At 46.7% G+C, this 21,740-nt stretch overlaps 1 protein-coding gene across 2 annotated transcripts; it reads left to right on the top strand.

Annotated features, from left to right (window-relative positions):
• Positions 1-1,376: 1,376 nt before the first annotated feature.
• Positions 1,377-17,255, top strand: TAF11 (TATA-box binding protein associated factor 11). 2 transcript variants are annotated; one of them, XM_083173132.1, is made up of 5 exons: positions 1,377-1,538; positions 6,072-6,211; positions 8,975-9,062; positions 14,447-14,543; positions 16,421-17,255. In XM_083173132.1, the coding sequence occupies exons 1-5, from the start codon at positions 1,425-1,427 to the stop codon at positions 16,549-16,551; spliced, it is 570 nt and encodes a 189-aa protein (XP_083029258.1). In that variant the 5' UTR covers positions 1,377-1,424; the 3' UTR covers positions 16,552-17,255. The 2 variants fall into 2 exon arrangements, with proteins under 2 accessions (XP_083029258.1, XP_083029257.1); XM_083173131.1 differs by lacking the exon at positions 1,377-1,538 and adding an exon at positions 1,554-1,872.
• The last annotated feature ends 4,485 nt before the right edge of the window (positions 17,256-21,740 follow it).

Here is a 21,740-nt window from a genome sequence, read left to right as displayed (position 1 = left end):
GGAATGTACTTGATAAATGCTTCTGCTTATAAATTGCTATGGGCAACTTCTCCAATCAGGTACAATGGGTGAAATTTAATAGGATGAGCGATTCAGAAAGTGAGAGATTTTGTAAGATATCTCAAGTTTTTTAAAAGCAGCAATCCTTTACACTTCAAGATCAATTTGATATTGTAGTGTACACGATTGCCACTTTAAAAAACTGTAGATTTCTTAAGGCCCCCATACATTAGTCCGACTTGTCCTAAGGACACGTCGGACCTGATTACCCCCTGCAGCTCCCCGGGAGGGGGACACACGATTTGGCACTTGATGTGCCAAGTTTTGCAAATGATACATCGCATGCGATGTATCATTTGCAACTCCCGGGGAGCTGCAATGTGGAGCGAGCAGGGGATCCGGGGACATCGAGGTGGCGGGCGGGGGATGCTGCAAGGCGGCTGGGGGGACGGACGCACGCTGCTAGTAGTGCGGACGCTGCGGGGGACACAGGCGGCAGTAACATAGAGCTGGGCGGGGGGAGCCGGGAGCTGTCAGTACTGAAAAAAAAAAAAAAGCCCATACAATAAATGGGCAGCCTGTGAGAGCCTTTATTTGATAAAGCTGCAGGACGCAGTGAAACGCGTTAGGTGATTGCCCCCCACCTCTGGACCTAGCTGTGACACCCCAGTTCCATTTGGACCTCTATCCATTCATATATCTGACTGGACGTTTATTTGGCGGACACCGTGCATCTGATCCACTGGTTAACAACATCTACACCAGTGTGGACTGCCACTGAGCACGGAAGCCACTTCTACATTGCCTTACATATATTTCCATCTGGGCTATCGCTGCAGACAATTCGGTGGTCTGAACCCTCAAGATCGGCTCCACACCAACCTTAGGTCTGCTCCATTCCAAGCGGTATTCAATCCCTCCAGCGGCTGTCCAACAAGCCGTAACCATCGTGAGGACTCCCAGTAAAATTCACATCCAAAGGATCTTCGACAAATTATTGGTAAAGTGCACTTACCTGTTTCTTCAACACTAGTGTCGACACAGCTCACTCCGATGTGTCCATTGAGGCAGGGCACATATTCATTATTATTTCATTTTTGACATTCATTCCAATTTACGTTTATTCTCCCCCCCCCCTTTTCCATTATACCATTCTTGTTATTATTGTTTTTATATGTTATTTATATTGTATTTTAATCAACAGTAAAATTGTTATACTTTTTCAAACACTGGTTTCTTTCATTGAATTGAGCGCTGCACTCACCTAGTGTGAGTTCTTTAGGGTCACATTATGGCCTGAATCTAGAATCTCCCGCTGACTGTGTAATATGGGGTCAGCAGCACAGAGTACATGACGCGATAAGATGACGTCCGCCGGTAAATATACTTACTAGAGGGCGGAAGAGGAAGAGGTTACAGAAAATATGGCGGATCCTGGGGCACAGGCACCGGCGTCTGAAGTTACGGGTCTCCCCGCCGCCGATGGCGATGCTGTTGCCTTGGAGCAGTTGGAGAAAGCGGAGGAGGGGGAGAGCGAGGTGAGCGGGATCGCTGCAGCCGTGTAGGAGGCAGAACGCGGCAACTGAGACCTGGATCCCGCAGCAATGTTGTTGTACATTGTGTCCGTATTGCGCCTGAATCTTTAAGTTTCTCCCACTTCTCCTCACCTGACGCCCTGCATAGAAGCAGCTCAGCGCCCGCCGTAGCTATGGCCTCAGTCCGTAACCAGACCGTTTTATGTGCTGTTCCTTAAGTCTTCACCTGGAGGGGATCCAGCAATGCCCGAAAGCCTTCGCTGGGTCTCGCTTTCGAGCAATAAGGACTATATTGCTCGCTATCAATGATGAGAGGGTGCTATGGGGCCAAACGGTGGTAAACTTTATTTTTCTTAAATAGTTAATGTAGGGTGTAACCCCATTATTGAGTAGCAAATAGTTTCTGTATTATGAGTAAATATGGCCCTTAGTACCTGGCAGCTATTCAGTTGATTTGTGCACCCATCCCCAGCTCCCCCCACATCTGAGGTGTGAGCAATACTCAGTACAATGTCCATCTTTGTGGCTGTCCGTGACTGCCAGATGCAAGGTAACGGGTATGGGTAAAAACCGGACCAGGACAGAACCGCCGGACCAGACATCAAACTCTGCATTTTGGAGCTTGTATTGTCCGGTCCGGGGGGTGTCCTGTCTGGGGGTTCTGCGTGTGACACCTGTTACCAGGTAGAGGAGGAGTAGAATAAAGCCTCCCTGTATGGTCCGGGCATGTAGCAAAAGCCGCACGGTCTGGACCACACGGGGAGGCTGTAATCTCCCCTACCCCATGTCCCTGGTGATAGCTATCACAGGCATCCCCCCGGACAAGACACCCCCCGAACAGGACACCCCCTGGACCGGACCCTACAAGCTCCGGACTGCAGATTTTGATGTCCTGTCCGGCGGTCCGGAGTCTAATCCGGTCTGGTTTTTACATAGTCCCCAAGGTAACTGCTGGTCGCCTCAAACTGTTGCGTCTGGACAGAGGATTACCTACATATTCGTGGGCCCCATAGCAAAATTTTGTAAGGGCCCCCTATTTAGCAACTGATGGTGATAAATGCAGTGCTCGAAGTGGAAATTTTAAAGTGGGAGTATCATACCCTCCAACTGTACCGAATTTTCCGGTACAGTACCGTTTTTTAACGGTCTGTACCGGCAAATTAAATCTGTACCGAATGTACCGATTTTAAAGAATTGACAGCCGGGCAGAGAGCTGTCTCTGCGCTGCCCGGCTGGATCTAATTTTTACCGTATACTTTGTAGTCAAACAAGCGGCAGAAGCCTGGTCTGACGCTGTTGTATCAATTCTCCCTAGTCTGGACGGCCGCGAGCCAATAGGAGCTCGCGGTGCGGCAGCCGCTCATGATTGGCTGCCGGACCGCGAGCTCCTATTGGCTTGTGTCCGTCCAGCGGGAGAAGTGAAAATAGCGATGGACCAGGCTGCTGCCACTGCTCCGTCGCACCGGTCCGGCAGCCATCTTACGACACCCACCTTAGCAGCAGCTGTTAGGTACAGGGACTGGTGGGGTTTTGTTTTGGTTATGCACGCTCAGCGGGGGACAGGGTGATTCTTATGCGTGTACTCATACCCATCAGTCCCGCCACCTCCATTCCCCCATAGATGGCCATCTCCCCCGTGCAAATTCTGAAAGGTGCCGTGGCCACGCCCCCATTTACCTGTGGCCACGCCCCTTTCTTGATTTGTACCGATTTCAGCCCCTGAAATGTTGGAGGGTATGGAGTATGGAAAAACAAAGGATGTAGTTATGCTCCAGAAAAGGGGGTGTGGCCACTCAAAAGGGGGTATGGTCACACAAGGAGAAAGACTAGGGGCAAAATCCTCTCCTCTTAAAGGATGGGCTAACCTTCCCTTCAAATTTGCCTATGCGCTCACCAACTGCAGGTCTCTAGTTGCACAGAATGTGCGCAGGGTCAGGGAACTTCTGTTATATAGCAATACAAGCAGTGGATGTTTCTAAACTATCACTAACTACAGTATATAAGCAGATTCACTCTGACACTCATGCTGCTCACTGGCACTCATACTGAGACACGCTAACACACACTGACACTCATGCACCTGCTGACACACACAATAACGCAAACGCTGACACTCATCCACCCGCTGAAACACACTCATGCACCTGCTGACACACACAAAATTACATACACAACACCCCTATACACCACTGCCTAGTCCTAACTCTATGCCTGCAGCCTAACCCCCCCCCCCCCTTCTATGAGCCTACAACTTGACACATATACACATTCACACATATACTGTATAAGACAATGCGGGGGCTGCAGAACATTCCATATACTGTATGCAATATTCTGAGGGGGCTGAAGAACACTGTCTACAGAAAACACTGAGGAGGGGGCTGCAGGACAGATAGGAAGTAGGTAGTTAGTGAGGAGGGGGCTGCTAACAGATTCGGGGCACAGTAGTAGTAGGTATCAGTAGGATACCTATTACCAGCAGCAGGAGATCTCTCTCGTCCCACCTGGAAACATGCAGCAACAAAGGCTAGTGACTTGCAGACACTAGTAGTAGTAGATAGCAGCAGAGGCTAGCTAGTGGCTGGGACTCAGGGCTTCTGAACGGATTCTGACCCATGGGAGCCAGGAGCAGGGGGAACAGTGCAGTGACCCAGAAAGCAACAGACCTTCCACTGGGTCACACATCGCAGCTCACGCTCACCGGCTTTCTCCTGCCTGATCTCGCTGTGTCAGTCAAAATGCATAGCAAGCAGGGGGACGCTGGGTACCGCCTACTGTCCTGGACAGGAAGCATAGAGGGATAAATCGGCCTACGGGGCTGATGCTGCTGCTGCCCCTGGAACAGGTGCTGAGCCCACAATTCAGTCTTCTTTTACGTGCTTCCGGATCAGTGGGAAGAAGTGTTGGTATAGCATACTGCTGTATACCGGCCCACTTCGACCACTGGATAAATGTATGTAAAACATATTACTTAGACAGAAAAGATCGGCCCCCTTCAGCTCTGGGCCCCATAGCAGTTGCACCTATGGTAGTTACGCCCTTGCATCTGGATGCAAAAATAGAACTGGTCAAAATAATTAATTGAATAGCTCAACCCTGATGCTGTGTACACACGGTGAGATTACCTTGCTATTCGACTTAAGATTCGAGTGCTATACAATCTTTGCTATCTCTGTACTTTTTACATACAATTCGTACAATCACCTTAAGATTTGCACTATATAGTCATTGCTGCCCTGTCTATCTGGGTTTCGATTTGTGCTGTCACAGGAGCGGGCATCGGCATCGAAAGGTCAAAAACCTGTACGATCTGCATGCAATTTTGACTATAGAGTCAAAATCTAATGTCAAATCTCACTGTGTGTACGCACCATAAGGCTATATTTAGTAAATGGACATGGATGAGGCCCATTTACCATAGGATCGCATTTGAAATGTGATCTGGTTGGGTATCTACTGCCCAGGACCGCTTTTCAATATGTGATCCTGTTGTTGGTATGTATGTCAATTCAGGGACCGGGGTGCGTGGGGGGGGGTGGGTGGTCTGCGCATGTGCAGTTAGTGCTGACCGCACTGGCAGTGTGCTACCGACCTCTCAGGATGGCAGTAGCCTAGGCACTGGCAGCATAGGTTTCTATGGGGGAGGCAGCTTCCACAAGGATCAGAGATTCCTGTTGCAGTCCCTCCATCATTTGCGATGTACTTAATATTTGTGGCTGGGTGCTATATAAATAACTTAATAAATAAATGTTTCAAAATATCTGCAATTTTATAGGCAAAAGAACATACCAATTGATGTCATAGAACGTGGTACCGCCGACCATTCGGTCCCAAATAGTAGTACTTTATCACCTAGACCACATAAAATACGCATAGATGGAACCCCTCTGGTGCCAGAAAACACGAGCCCCCTATATCCCTCAGCAGACTTCTTACGCAATGAAGATCATGCGGACAACAGCTGTGTAATACCTTTTTACATGCTGCTGTTGTGGTGTGTGTTTGGGTGGTGAATAGATATTATACATATAAAACATATAATATATAGCCTAAGTACGGTATTTATAAACTCCTTAAGGATTTTTTTTTTCTTTTTACCTATTGGACAAGTAGGGGGTTAATTTGTTCTGCTTTCTTGTGGCTCCATGAACTCTCAAATGTCCTGTGGCATGGTGCATTAAATTGCTCACTTTCTACATGGGTATTCAATCCGGGACAAAAAAATTGATTTCCTCCTTTTTAATCCCAGTGCTGATTTTTCGCCTGGATGAAAACTCCAGCATCATCGAAAACAGTGTGTGTCCGCAAAATTGCTGTGAATTTACGTGGTTTTGCCAAATTTGCGGCCTATTTCATCCATGCCGATTCGCCCCCATAAAAGGGAAATGGAATGGGTGAAAACGTACCAAAAAACAGGCGAAAATGCCTGTGATTGAATACTGAAATGCAAATCTTTGTGTGTTTATTTCACGTGTCCTATATCACAATACAGTAAATCGCTCACTTTCTACATGGTCTCGCATGTTGCTTTTTCAGGTGAAAGCAGCTGGAAGTCCTGCTGTACCACTGACTGGAGAAACAGCAGATATACTCGCTGCTAAAAAATTGAAGTTGGAAGTAAAGGAGAAAAGAGAAAAGAAGCAGAAAGTAGATGAAGATGAAATTCAGAAAATGCAGTAAGTAACTGGGCTGGCTGTCTAATGATATAAAGGCACAACTGGGAAGATGATCATTTGCAAGTAACAGATGTATGATACTTTATATTGGCATGTCCACGAGGGCAATATGTTTATTTGCCAAGAGAGGAGGAGAAAAAGAAAACTCGGGGTGGGGGCACGCTTGTATTACAGTTTCTATGGAGTGTTTATGATACTACATAAAATAAAATACTTTATTAGTTATGCTTTAAGATATGTGTTCCTTGTAATTAGACTACAGTGACACGATTATGTGTAAGGCGCCGCAAAAATATTTTTGGATAAGGGGCAGTATTGGCCACTTAAGAAAGGAAAAGGGAGAGACAGGTTTCTCTTTTGTGGTAGTTGATCCTCATTAAGCCTCTAGTTTCACCATGGTCCTGGTATAAATATAGTGGGATTTAAATCATAGGATCATTTTTTGAGGACTTGTGATCTCACCTTAAGGCAGGTATTACAGTGGGTAATTAGTATGCGTGATGCTGTAATTAGCGTGTGGACTCACCAGGGGGCAGTGTGGTGACACTGTTCAGCATGTATACATATTCAGTGCACGGTAGTGGAGACTATGGATGATAAGAAAAAATCCACTGGACTTAGCCAGTGGTTACCTTGGACCTGCTCAGTCTCTATAGTGGACCTGATGCAGGGTCCGCAGATGTGTCTTCCGTTCGCTGCCTCCTGTCTGAGTTCCTGCCTGGACGGTCACGTGGGTGCACCCCGTGGTCCGGCAATCCCTGAAGCGCAGACGCGAAACGTACGTCAGGGATTGCCGGACCACGGGGTGCACCCACGTGACCGGCCAGGCAAGAACTCAGATAGGACGGGATGAGGCGGAGTTGCTTTCTTATTAGGTGCCCAGGCGGTCCTTGGTTATTACTCTAGACTTTCTAGTACATTCTTGTATCTGGATTCAGGATTATTCTCAAATGTGCCTTTTATTTAATAATGCAAATAGTATGGGGGGGGGGGGGGGTATTTTCAGTTTCATGTTTACCTCTGAGATGAACTCCATTGTTCCCTCATAAGAATATTAATTTGAACTATTATGCATTTATATTATCTGAAATGATATAACCAGTGGTGGCTCTTACCTCTGTGGAGAAGCGGGACTGCTGCAATGCTGGGCCGCCCCTCCCCTGTCCCCACTGCTTGACCCCACCATCGGGTACTTACTGGTCTCGGCTGCGAGTAGTTACCCCTGTGGTGGTTGCGTGACCAGCGCATGCGCAGTAGCTTCTTTGAAACTGCACATGTGCTGGCCCCCAGCCTCTATGGCAGGCTTTCCCAACCACGGTCCTCAAGGCACACCAACAGTGCAGGTTTTAGTGGTATCCAGGCTTCTGCACAGATGGTTTAATCAGAATCACTCAGGTACTAATTAAGTCACCTGTGCTCAAGCCTGGCTATCGCTAAAACCTGCACTGTTGGTGTGCCTTGAGGACCGTGGTTGGGATTGCCTGCTCTATGGGCTGCTTCAGCAGCAGTCCATAGAAGCATATTCACGGTTTTGGGTTCGGCTCATACGCAGTATCGTCCTCGGTACTGTGCATGGGCAGAACTTGTTTTTATGGGCCGCAGCAGCCCTTAGAGGGAACGGTACTTGTTTCCTAGCACGGCCACAATCTTGTGGATCGTGTACCTTTAAGTTAAGGTACACGATCCACACGATGGACCCGATTTCCTTTGAAATCAGGTCCATTTTGCCGGCAAAGGTACAAAATCGGGGGCATCGCATCGGTCGGGACCATTAACATTGGTCCCGACGCGACCGACGCGATGTCCCCGATTTCCCCATAGGCTTCAATGTTAAAATATTTTTTAACATTGAAATCGTGAGGATCGCGTCGGTCTTGTGCCATTATAATGGCACAAGATGAGATGGACTTGATTAAGTCCATCTCACCTTTAAAAAAATGTGAAATGGGCCAATATGACCCATTTCACATTATAGATGTCCCCGTCGTCACCCCACGATAGACGCCAACCCGAAGCGTGGCGAGCGCAGCGAGCCCGCGAGGGGCGGCGGTGCGCGTCCTCCGACCTTTTCATTCCCCTACTATCCACGTCGGCGTGGAGTTGAGAATAGAATAGTGTGGCGAGCCCGAAGCGTGGCGAGCGGACGCGTATAACTTCACAGGTATACGCGTCCCCTCGCGGGGCTCGCTGCGCTCGCCACGCTTCGGGCTCGCTGCGCTCGCCACACTATTCTATTCTCAACTCCACGCCGACGTGGATAGTAGGGGAATGAAAAGGTCGGAGGACGCGAACCGCCGCCCCTCGCGGGCTCGCTGCGCTCGCCACGCTTCGGGTTGGCGTCTATAGTGGGGTGGGGTTTACGTCGTTAAATTTGGGGGTCTAGGGAATATTTTACATTGAATCCAATGTAAAATCGGGTCCCAGGGACCCGATTTACATTTCATTCAATCAGAAAATCGGGTCGATCGCATCGCATGCGACCAAATCGCATGCGATGCGATCGACCCGATTTTTCCGACACGACCACCCCGATGTAAATCGGGGTGGCCGTGCTAGGAAACAAGTACCGAGGGAACACCTCCCAATGGGACTGCCTTGGGTGACTGGCAGGTTTGTCTTCTAATAAAGAGCCACTGCCAGTCACAGTGAAGCCAGTGCAGTCTGAGACTGCATCTAGCTTCACACAGTGGTGGTTTTTACATGTTTTTTTCACTGCTTTCTATATCACCTCCTTGTATTTGATTATCTGTTTTCCTTTTGTAGAATTTTGGTGTCTTCCTTCTCAGAGGAACAACTGAATCGCTATGAGATGTACAGACGTTCTGCATTCCCTAAAGCTGCCATTAAACGGGTATTGAATCATAATAGACCTGTTTTATTATTTATCTATTTACCAGTTATATTCTGCAGCGCTTTACAGGGAATATTTGAACATCAGACCCTGCCCCAGTGGAGCTTGCAATCTATATTCCCTACCAATGTACATTCATTCTTGGATTATTTTTGTTGGGAGCCAATTAACCTACCGGTAACTTTTTGAATTGTGAGAGGAAACCGAAGTAGCCAGAGTAAACCCATGCAAGCACAGGGAGAATATACAAACTCCACACAGTGGTGTAATGAATAAAAGTTCTTGCTTTTCAGACTTATTTTGACAAATTCACTTGACACTCAGACTACTTTCAAATCTGTCTATTCCACTGCAGGAGTGCTCTGCAGGAGTGCTCTTAGAACCTGCCCTGAATTGGGTCATGGGTCAACAAGGCAATGGAAAAATGGGCAGAGCAACTCTCTAGCGGTCTCAAAGGAAACCGCTTTAAGTTAGAATTCATTCTTTTGGCAGATGTTGCAACTTTAGGATATGCGCAACTGCTACTACAGCCAGACGCACTTTGGCTCCATTTTCCGCAAGCAGAAACAGAGATTAAAATGGCAGTCCCTTCCTTACACAGGGGATGCTCTTTTTGGGCCTAAGCTTGTCAAACTGATCTCCCAGGCAACTGGCGGAAAGTCCACTTTTTACCTTCAGCTGCTTCCGCCCCCCAAAAGGACATTCACTGGACCATCCTTTCGGAGTTTCTTTAAGTTCTGGGGCAGACCTAGAGGATCCTTTTTAAATCTGTTAGAGATCAAAGAGGTAGAGGTTCTTCTGGCTCATCATCCTCCACTGCAACATCCCATCTATCAGGCATTAGGTCCACAGACAAACCAGTGGCATGCAGGGAAAGGTGTATGGATCCGCACAGACTTTAACCATCACTTAGAACATTCTAAATGAACCATCTATTGAACCAATATATTGGATTGTCTTTATACAATTATTGTAGTCTTGCAAACAAACCCCTTGTATTAAACCAGTGGCATGACAGACTTCCGACCCATCTGGGGGTTTCCAGAGTGGGGGCTTATCTGCTGGATTTTAAAGCCATGTGGTTTCAAAATTGCAAGGACAACTGGGTTCAGGAAATTGTTTCCCACAGATACAAGTTTCAACCTCCAAACCAGTTCTTTACAATCGGTTTTGGCATAAATGAAACCGGTTATTATAACAGCTGTACAAAGACTGTTGGTGGCAGGTGTGATAATACCTGTTTCACTAGGGCAACACGGCCTATGCTTTTTATTCGAGTCTTTATGGTACCAAAGCCAGGTGGCTCGGTATGGCTTATATTAAATCTCAAGACCCTTAACCCATACCTTGCTTACCACAAATTCAAAATGGAACCCATTCTGGCAGTCACCGCCATGCTGCAACTAGCCCATCATAGGTTTCTCAGGTTTCCAGTCTTCGGTACCATTGCAGAGCCTGCATAGTATCTGAGCTACGTTTACAAGGGATTAGGATAACCTCATAACTAGATCTCCTCCTTCTCACAGAACTCGCATGGCAAAAGTTACTACAAGATGCCTCTTGGGCATATCCTTTTCTTTTTCATCATGGACGGATAATTAAGTCCCAGCTGTTGCTGTCCCAAAGACTGCGGTTCCTAGGATTGATTTTGAACACAGTAGACCCAAAGGTTTTCCTGCCACTGGACAGGTTTTCTCCTTACAGAACTTGGATCGGCAGGTGTTGCTGTGCTAAAGGGTGTCGGTACATCTTTGCTTTTGCCTCCTTAGGAAGATGGTAGCTTCCTTCAAAGCTCTCCCATATAGCCAATTCCATTCCCAGAGTTTCCAGCTAGATCTCCTGGCCCAGTCGACGGGGTCTTATCTTCATATGGACCGGTTGCTTGCATTGGAGACCCTTCCCTGGTGGCTAAACTCCAAAAACCTATTAGAGGGTCCACTGCACGTGGGGCGTTTATGGCTCACCTTTCTATGATGCAACAGGGTTTGCGGCCCCTGGCCAAGCAGTGTTACAGGGTGCTCTCCTGCCCATGGGGGTAGCTTTGGGACTTTGGTCTCTAATTCCATTTCTCCGATTTCACTGCATGCCCACCCAGTGCTGCTCTTTCTGGTGTGTTCTGAATTTCTTGGGTGTTGTGAATCCAGATCATCTGCCTTGTCGGTATCGGCACATCGAACCCTATGGTTGCAACAGTGGCAGGCTGACTCCAAGATTGAGGTAGAGGCTCTTCCATTCATGGGTTCCGTAATGTTTGGGTAGGAATTAGATAAGTGGATATCACAGGCCACTGGTGGAAAATCAACATTTTTGCCCTGGCCCACACCTCCTCCTTGACGCTACACGGACCATCCTTTCGGTCTTTTCAACCGACGGCATGTCTAAGGGGTCATACCAGAAGAGTGGCCTCTTCATTTAGAGGATTCAGAGGCCGAGGTAGTCTCTGCTCCTTTCTCCCAGACAGAGGGAGCTCAACCTGCCAAGCCCACTCAGAGACCCAGTGCATGATTGCATCTTGCCCACCTGGGGTATTCAGAGTTGATGGATGACTTCGGCTGTTTCAGGAGGTCTGGAAAGACACTTGCCTAGATGCTTGGTTAAAGGACATCATTCTTCAGGGTTACAAGATTATTTTTCTTTCACCTCCTCCACGATTCTTCATTACCGGGTTACCGATGTTGAAGGAAAAGTGTCTATCTCTGCAGACAGTAGTGTCCTCCCTTCTGACTGCAGAAGTGATAATTCCAGCAAAAACAGGGTTCTTATTCCACTCTGTTCCAAGTCCCAAAACTGGATGGTTCGGTGAGACCGACCCTCAATTTAAAGGATATCAACGTTTTCTTCCCTTCGGTCTGTCATTGCATTGCTGAACCAGGGAGAATTCCTTGTGTCAATCGATACAAAGGATGCGTACCTACACATGCCAGTTTGGCCTCCTCACCAACAATATTTGCGATTTGCCATCAGATCAGCTCACTACCAGTTCAGAGCCCTGTCGTTTGGACTCTCGTCTGCACCCAGAGTTTTCACAAAAGTGATGGCGGTGGTGAGAGTACTCTGTCTTCAAGGAATAACCATTCCTTATCTCGACGATCTCCTCCTGTTAAAGGCATCTTTCAGGGATCATCTTCAGAATCCAACCAAGCTGTTGAATAAGGGAGTGAGTCTTCTGCAAATCCTGAACTATCAGAAATCCCAGCTGGAACCATCCCAGAGCTCGTTTTTCTAGACAGCATCAATGCTCAGATTTTCCTACCACAATTGTTCGGTTGGTTCTGTAGCACAAGACTGTGTTAGTGCACTGTATCAGACTCCTAGGACCGATGGTGCCCACTTTTGAGGCATTTCCCGAAGGTCGATTTCATTCGAGACCTTTTCAGCTGGACTTGTTATGTCAATGGTCAGGCTCACATCTTTTCCTTCATAAGTGAGTTTGCTTATCCCCAACGACTAGACTGTCCCTCCTTTGGTGGTTGGACTCCAAATACCTATTGGAGGGGCAGATTTTCAACCTTTACCAATGGACTCTGCTCACTACAGATGCAAGTCTAAGAAGTTGGGGCGCAGTGATGATGGAAGCCAATTTCCAGGGAACCTGGTCTGACATTCTTCCTTACCGATTAACATCTTAGAACTGAGAGCAGCCCTCTACAGTCAGCCCACATTCTTTAAGGAAGGGCGGTGAGCCCAATCGTACATAAACCTCCAAGGCGGGAAGAGAAGTCACACAGCAATGAAGGAGACCTGAATCTTACTTTGGGTAAAAAAAAGTACGCCGAGGCTTTCTACCCTCCCTTTTTTTTTTTTAAATATTACTGTAATAATCCTTTTTCCTGTGCCTTGGGGGCATCCCAAGTACATTGATGTCTCTCTTGGCCAATATTAGCAACCACTTAGGCACATATATAAAACTGGAATTAGTAAATCCACCTGCAGTGTGCACTGTCCTAGTTAAAAATAATCCTCCGCTGCCCTATCCCCTATACCAGCGGTGGCCAACCCGCGGCTCTCCCCCCTTCTAAAGTGCGGCTCCTGCTCGCACTGCTGCCCGACACGGCGCCCACCATCCCTCCCCCATCACCCGCTGCTGGTTCTCGAATACCTTCTGAGGGTAGGAGAACGCATATTGCGCATCTCTCCTATCCCTCACTGTGCATCCTTGTGACTTGGCCGCCCGCCAATCACAGCTTGCGGGCCGGCAGCCAATCAGGAGCCGGCCCGCGAGATTTGATTGGTGGACGGCCCAGTCACAGGGAAGTGAGAGGGGAAGGAGACACGCGGTGTGCTCTCCTCCCCTCGGCGACATGACAGGACTGCAGGGGGATGCCAGACTGTCCTCTCCCCGCCCGGCAGCAGCAGCAACAACGGTGAGTCCTGCTGCTGGGAAATTATCTGTGGGGGCATATGTGTGGCATTGTGGGGACATACCTGGCACTGGGCACATAACTAGCACTGTGGGGGCATATGTGTGGCATTGTGGGTGTATATATGGCACTGGGCACATAACTAGCACTGTGGGGGCGTATGTGTGGCATTGTGGGGGCATATCTGGCACTGGGAGCATAACTAGCACTGTGGGGGGCATGTGTGGCATTGTGGTAACATATCTGGCACTGGGCACATAACTAGCACTGTGGGGGCATATGTGTGGCACTGTGGGGGCATATCTGGCACCGTGGGGCATATGTGTGGCACTGTGGGGGCATATCTGGCACCGTGGGGCATATATGTGTGGCACTGTGGGGGCATATCTGTCACTGTGGGGCATATATGTGTAGCGTGGGGGGCATATCTGGCACTGGGGGCATATATGTCTAGCACTGTGGGGGGCATTTCTGGCACTGGAGGGCATAAAGTTTTGTCATGTAGCCACTCCCCCTTGTGTCATATGACCACTCTTCTGGCCACGCCCCTGACCACACCCCTTTTTGCCATGATGTCGGCTCTTTGGCTTGATTGCCGATATTTTTCGGCTCTTTATCTCGGACCGGTTGGCATCTCCTGCCCTATACCATCTTCTTGTGTTAACTCTTCTGTGTGTGTGTCAATTCAAAACAATGGATTTAATTTGTTGTACATATCTTACTAACACTTTACACTGGCTCAATATTTCCTTCTACATTTAATCATATTGTGTAGACTGTCATCCACACTTACTGTAACAGTCCATTCTGTCAGACAGTAAAATCATTTGGGCTCTTCATGTCCTCATTTCCTCCATGTCCTGCTCTGTTGGATGTCAGTGCTTTTATGTTTAAATAGGTAATAACAAATGATCAGGCTGAATATGTGTAACTTGTGGCCATGTTAATCCTGCATTGATCTCCAGCATTTGGAGCCTTTTTAATGTTGTATTGCTATTATATGGCTTTTTCTTTTCCTTCCAGCTGATTCAGTCCATAACAGGCTGCTCGGTATCCCAGAATGTTGTCATTGCCATGTCTGGAATTTCCAAAGTGTTTGTAGGAGAGGTTGTAGAGGAAGGTAATTGCATTGTCCACTTTTCACTATCCATTTGTATCATGTCTTTTTGGTACTTGTTTCCTAGCACGGCGCCAGTGATAAAAATTGTATCCATCGGGACACCCCCCGAAATCGCGCCGATCGCATGCAACCAAATGGCATGCGACTGGATTTTTACATTGGAATCAATGTAAAATGGTCCCTGAGACCCTATTTTTTTTTTTTTATTGTTTCCCAACCCTAATGGGTCAAATGCATCGGTCGCATCGCATGGCATAACTTAAGGCATGCGATGGACGTGATTTTTTAATTGTTGGGAAAAGGCTAAAAATAGCCCTGAAATTGCGTCGGTCGCGTCCATCGCATACATTAACTTAAGGTATGCGATCACCTACGACGGGCGCCGTGCTAGGAAACAAGTACCGTCTTTTTTTAGGTATAAAAAGTTGTATTTAAAAAAAAATGTAACTTCTCTGCTGTGCTGCTTGTCTGCTTCAAGTCTGAAGTGTCATTAACACGTTTTAGGTGGAAGATATGATTAATGTTCCTTTTACATTCATTGTTTTTATATTTTTCTTATTAACTCCATGGCAACCATCCAAGACCAGGGTTTAGATGTACTAAAGGGTCACTTCTAGTGCCCCAGTAACTCTTCCTGTTTTGCCTTTTTATTGCGGCAAAGCAATACCTGTGAGTACTTCTTGGCTCCTGGAGTGAAAGCTGCTCCCTCTGGCGATCCATGCCAAAGCTCATCAGCCTAGTGTTTATGCGCTATGTCTCACCTCCTGGCTGGCTCCACTTTCTAAGATCTTGCAATAATTGCTTGTGTGCAGCATAAGCCTCAAGTAGCTGCTGCAGCCCAATACACTTATTCATATTAAACCATATAGTAGGTGCGGAGTTGCATACCGAAAAAAAGCACACCGTGAAATGTGCTTACAAATGTAAACAAATTATTTAATAAAATGTAAAAATAAACTGATCATGTTGTTGGTGCATATGCATGGCCATGTAATGTCACATAAATGACAATATTTCTCAAATAATTGACCAACAAATGAAACCACGCTTTATGCCGTTTGTCACTGACTTTTGTCCCAGCACAATCTGTCAACTTACATTTCCAGTAAGGCTTGTGCTTGCTTAAGCTTGTAAGTTACCCATATACTCACAACCTTTCGGTATCGCAGAAGGGTAGTAGTCTCCCTCTCTGCTGACGCCTTGCTTAGCCCATTGGAGCCCGTGCCGCTGCTGGAAGATGGCTTTTCCTGGTACCTGTTCACAGGTGTGGCAGTGAGAGTGTTCTAGGAGCTGTAACAATGCTTGTTGCTAGGGTGCGCTGGCTGGGTAATTGTGGCAAATAGAAGGGCGCTTATCCCAGCTGAAAACTCACTGCAACAGCAGTGGCTGCTAGTATATGCTGAGATGGATGCAGGGACAGATGGAATGACTCCAGTCTAACAGTATCCATAGCAGTGAAAGATTAGGTTCACCCAGTGTCATATACACCAGTTGTAAGTACAGGGAGTAATTTAAACAGCTTTCTCAAGAATCGTAGACTACTGTACACGTATCGGCAGGTAATATGCCAAGAGCAAATGTGTGCTGATCATTTAATACATCTGGATGACATCTGGAGGGGGGGGGGGAGGAGAGAGAGAGATGTTCCGATGTGCTGTCACTGCTGTGTGGCCGGGGAGTGGGGTGGTGCATTTGGTCAGGGGGTGTATTGGATGAGTAGGCTCTGTTCGGAGCAGGCCTGGGGAGAGGGAGCGGGGCGGGCGGCCTGCCCGCAAACACACACCCCCCCCCCCCCCCCCCACACACACACACACACACACATTTTGAACAACGCTGACTAATTTCATGCTTTGCATTTTTTCTTCTGCTTTACCTAGCTCTGGACGTTTGTGAAAAGTGGGGAGAAAATCCTCCGCTGCAGCCTCGGCACATGAGGGAAGCACTCAGACGGCTAAAATCCAGGGGACAGATTCCAAACTCCAAACATAAGAAGATTGTGTTCAGCTGATATTATTGTGCATATAAAGTCTCTGCAGTGCCATGGTGAGGAAAGGCTGCTGAAGTCTTAATCTGGGTACACATTGGAACAAATGACCTTGAGCCCAAATTCTGAATTCACAGAACAATTTTTATGACTGTTCAGAAGGATAAACATGGTCGCTAGCAATATTGCTAGGTGTAATGAGCGGTATGGCAAACCTAGCAATCGCTTATAATTGAGCAATGTAGGTTAAGTGTCGTTACGAAATGGCAAATCTGACCAACATCACTCCAGCGTGTACTCTGCTTTACAGACTGTGAAAATGGCAGGGTAATACAGAATATAATGTGATCTGTGACGCTACAGCATTACATTATGGTATGGGAATATAAACTGTATGTGCCTGGTTGGGTTGCCATAGCATTTTATTTAGTTCTAGTCACAATTTGTATGCACAGATCCTGGATTGCTTATGGTTCACAGTACTGTTATCTTTGCATATTTCTTTTCCTCATTAACCTAGTCAGTTTTGGGACAGTTGGCCTGTTGCTGAATTACATCTTGTAATGCACAGCCAACTAATTTGACTGCTCAGAATTAGCAGACCTTACTGAAAGTTACTGTGCTTAAGTAATCTGCAATGTGCATGGTATCTGTGTTTTTAAGCCTGGAATTGTTGCAGTGCTTTATTTATATTGCTGAAATAAAATGTCTTATGACTTATTTTTTTATTTTGTTTTTGGAAAATTCTAATTTCCACCACAATGAGTTGAGCTTGTAACTGGGTTACATTGGTAGACAAGGTCTAGGTCGACCACCTAATGGTTGATGCCTTGAAATGTTTGACATGCCCAAGGCACTACTATCCAAATGGGAATATAATAGTATGAAAAACCCTTTTCACTTTTTTATATATATATATATATATATATCTATATATCTATATCTATATATATCTATATATCTATATATATCTATATATCTATATATATATATATATATATATATATATATATATATCTCTATCTCTATCTCTATCCTGCCACCCATAAACTTGCATTGACCCTTTTGTCCGTGTCGACTGTGGGTATGTCTAACATTTCAAGGTGTTGGCCTAGTCATTGTCTACTCATACTTGTAAATTGTACAACTGATCTATCACCTACAGTAGATCCATTAGTCTTGCGTCTTTCCAATAAGATGGTGCTTCCTGTCCCTGGGCCGTTGTCTCTGAGAAACACTTCTGACAAAAAAACTTAAAATCACCCTTAAGTACATCTAAGCAGCTGCGGGTGTGTTGCGGCGTCTTGCTCAAGTGGGTAAAGCTTACTTGGTTAAGGCTTCCTCTAAAATCTGCATAATTACGGCCCAAATTTCAGCTCTCTTTGTGTCTACCAGTAGGGCCTTATGGCAATGGCAAGCGGACACCTAGTCAAAACCGGCTGTGGAAGTACTCCCCTTTACTGAAGCTATCTTTTTGGACCCAAACCTAACAAATGGATCTCTCAAGCCGCGGGGGGGGGAAAGTTTTTTACCCACTGCAGCTCCTCTTCCCCCTCCTCGGACGTTTTAGGACCCTCCTTTCGTTCGGCCAGTAGATTCCAAAGTGGCCCTGCCTCACATAGGGGTTCCTGAGGATGTGGGCAGGGCTGGCAACAGAAATTTTGGGGCCCGGTACGCTGATATCTCTGGGCCCCCCAGAGATACATACATATACAGTTAAAGACAATGGAGGACAAGTACAGTATACATAAACATAGCTGCAGCAGCAGACGCCACTGAATTTGGTGCCATCGAAGTTGGTTTAATTAAGAGAACAAAAGCACATGAGGGAAGAGAGCACTGCTCATCAGTGATGAGTACTCACCATAGGGAGCTGGTTTGGATAGCAGTGCCTCTAACATAGATGGGCTATTCAGCTCCTGAATAAGGAGAGATGGGAGTAATATGGGGGATGAATAAGGGAAAGATATGAACATACCATTAGTCCATATTCAATGCGGCTGGTGAGGTTACATGGCAGGGATTGCAGAAAACAAGCAATTCTCGCTGTTTAACCCCCGCGTCTGCCACTCACCGTTTTCAACCTTGCGTGTTTTCTTGCCGGAAAACGAGATCCACTCCCTTCATAAACATTATTCTGCATTTCTGAGTCCCTCTCTTATTCTGATTTGGTATATCCCAAGGGCTGCCATGGGGATTGTAGAAGAAACTGGCAAATTCTGCTCCCCGTTATTTCTTAGAGACTCCATGGCAGCCATTAGTATGCCTTCCCTTATTATATTTTTCCTAGAGACTGAAGCAAAGACACTCAAAAGACATGGATGAAGGGGAGGAGCTGGGTTATATACCCAAGGGAGGTGGTCCCAACAGGAAAAACTGTTCTGTCTAACTCGGAGAAGTGGGAGGATCTCCCGAGGTCATGGCTGCCATGGGATCTCTAAGAAGAAAATAAATATTGGTGAGAATAATTCGCTGGTTTGTCAAATAAGCCATTAGTTGCTAGCAGTGTTTCATGGGATCTGGCCTGCCAAGAAGGGATGTTAGTATTAGGGATGCCAATCCCGAGGCATTTTTTCAATCCCGGGATTGAAAAATGCTCAATCCCGGGATTGGCATCCCTAGGACTCATGACCCGGGCTGGCAACCTGTTTCTGAGCTCCACGGGGCGGTAGTGGCACTGGCAACCTCCAGTGATGAGCGGCACCGGGCAGAACATATCATTGACACCCTGGCCGCCCACTATTTACTTACATTTTGCAGAGTGGGCGGCCAGGCTGGTGCAGAGTGTTGTCGGGAGCCGGGTTGGAAGGGGCGCTGGGAGCCGGGAAGGCGGGGCGGATGGGCGGGCTGTGCACTGCGCAGCGTGATCTCGTCACGCTGCGTGCATTGCTACATTTCCGGGTATGGGAGATGCCGGGCAGTGTCTGAGCGAGTGCTCAGACGCTGCCCGGAATTAGACTGCGCATGCGCAGTCTAATCCCGAAATCCCCGGATTGGAAACTCCAATCCCGGGATTGAAATCCCGGCGTTTTGGGGGCCAAATCCCGGGATCCTCCCGATCCCGGGATTGGCCACCCTAGTTAGTATGTTCAAAAATCCTCTGCCATAGATGAATAAGTTTATATTTTCAGATGTACATCTTTGTGTCGGAAGTGTGTTCTTAAGGTGCCCATACACGCTGCAATGTATGGGTGCAATGCTTGCTTATCACATTGCACAGCACAGAAAGTCTGTGTAGCCCATACTTTTTGTACTAGATTGCATCTTATCTAGTACATAAAGCACGTTGCTGTAGAACAGGAGTGGCCAAAAGGTCGAGCGCGATTTACCTGTTGATCGCGGTGGTCCCGCGGGTAGATTGCGATCAAGTTCCCTGCGCAAACATAGTTGCTGAAGCCTCTGACACAGAACAGAGGCTTCAGTGTTCCCAGGAATGCAGTGCGCGGGTGCATGTGTGATGTCACCTGCGCACTGCAAGTGAGAAGCAGGAAGCCCATGTTTGAGCCGACTGGAAGCTTAGCTTCATAGGCTCAGCGGCGGTGGGACAGGGCTGGGAGCGCAGCACACAGTGGCAGCAGGGAAGCTGCACCCAAATGGCGGGCATCACAGTAAGTAAAGTGCACTACATGTGGTGGGATAAGTTTGTCCACAGGTTTTTTTTTTCTTTCATATGTTGTGTTTACAAATGTATATAATAGGAGTCCAAATAGATGACAAACTAGGGTGTAGTGCTCAATATAATATAGCAACAAAAAAGGCCAACAAAATTCTAGCATGTATTAAAAGGGGCATGGAAACTAGGGACTCAAAAGTAATTATGCCTATGTACAAATCATTGGTTAGACTGCACCTCAAATACGCAGTGCAGTTCTGGGCCCCGCACTATAAAAAGGACATCGTAGAATTAGAAAAAATCCAAAGAAGAGCAACAAAGCTTATTAGGGGAATGGAGAATTTAAGCTATGAGGAAAGATTAAGCAATTTGGGACTATTTACACTAGAGAAAAGATGTTTAAAGGGTGATATGCTCAACATGTATAAATATACTAGGGGCCAATATAAGGAACTGTCAAACACCCTTTTTTCTACTAGAAAGGAATCTAGGACAAGAGGGCACGAGTTTAGATTAGAAGAAAAAAGATTTTGTTCATCTAGAACAGTGGTTCCCAACCCTGGTCCTCAAGTACCCCCAACAGTGCATGTTTTGCAGGTCTCCACACAGAATCGCAAGTGCTATAATTAGCTCCACCTGTGGATCTTTTCAAATGTGCCTGAATGAGTGCACCGGCAGGGTAACCTGGAAAACGTGCACTGTGGGGGGTACTTGAGGACCGGGGTTGGGAACCACTGATCTAGAAGAATAAATGTCTTTACAGTCAGAACAGTCAAACTTTGGAACTCTCTTCCTGGAGAAGTGGTGTCAGCAGGCACTATAAATACGTTTAAAATAAGGTTGGATAAACATTTATTGGTTAAAAACATCCATGGGTACGAATAAGTAACATAATTTGTCTTAAAAATATCAGAACATACTATACAACAAGGGATAATCTACTAAAAACATAGGTTGAACTAGATGGACACAAGTCTTTATTCAGCCTCACCTACTATGTAACGATGTAATGTGTAAGGGACGTATTGCATTTGGAGGGTTATATTTTACACAGGGTTAGATGCCGGTAGATCCCCGGTAAGTAAGTGTACAAAAAGTAGAACACGGATTGTAAAAGTCCTGCCACCCCTGCTGTAGAACAGGCTTTCCCAACCACGGTCCTCAAGGCACACCAACAGTGCAGGTTTTAGTGATATCCAGGCTTCAGCACAGATGGTTTAATCAGAATCACTCAGGTACGAATTAAGTCACCTGTGCTAAAGCCTGGATATCACTAAAACCTATACTGTTGGTGTGCCTTGAGGACCGTGGTTGGGAATGCCTGCTGTAGAACATTGTACTTTTTGCACTAGATTGCATTGTATCTAGTACAAAAAGCATACAGAGTTCATTGCTCAGTGTATGGGCACCTTAAAAGCTTGTCTAAATCTGGGGTAGCCAACCCTAGTCCTCGAGAGCTACCAACAGTGCATGTTTTGCAGGTCTCCTCACAGAATCACAAGTGAGCTAATTAGCTCCAACTGTGTATCTTTTAAAATGTGTCAGTGATTAATGAGTGCAGCAGCTAGGTTGTCTGGAAAATGTGAACTGTTGGTAGCTC

Source organism: Crinia signifera, chromosome 2, assembly GCF_055691185.1.
Source record: "Crinia signifera chromosome 2, ASM5569118v1, whole genome shotgun sequence".
Taxonomy (NCBI): Eukaryota; Metazoa; Chordata; class Amphibia; order Anura; family Myobatrachidae; genus Crinia; species Crinia signifera.
The sequence above is the reverse complement of the archived record's forward strand: the minus strand, read 5'-3'. Positions and strand labels throughout refer to the sequence as shown.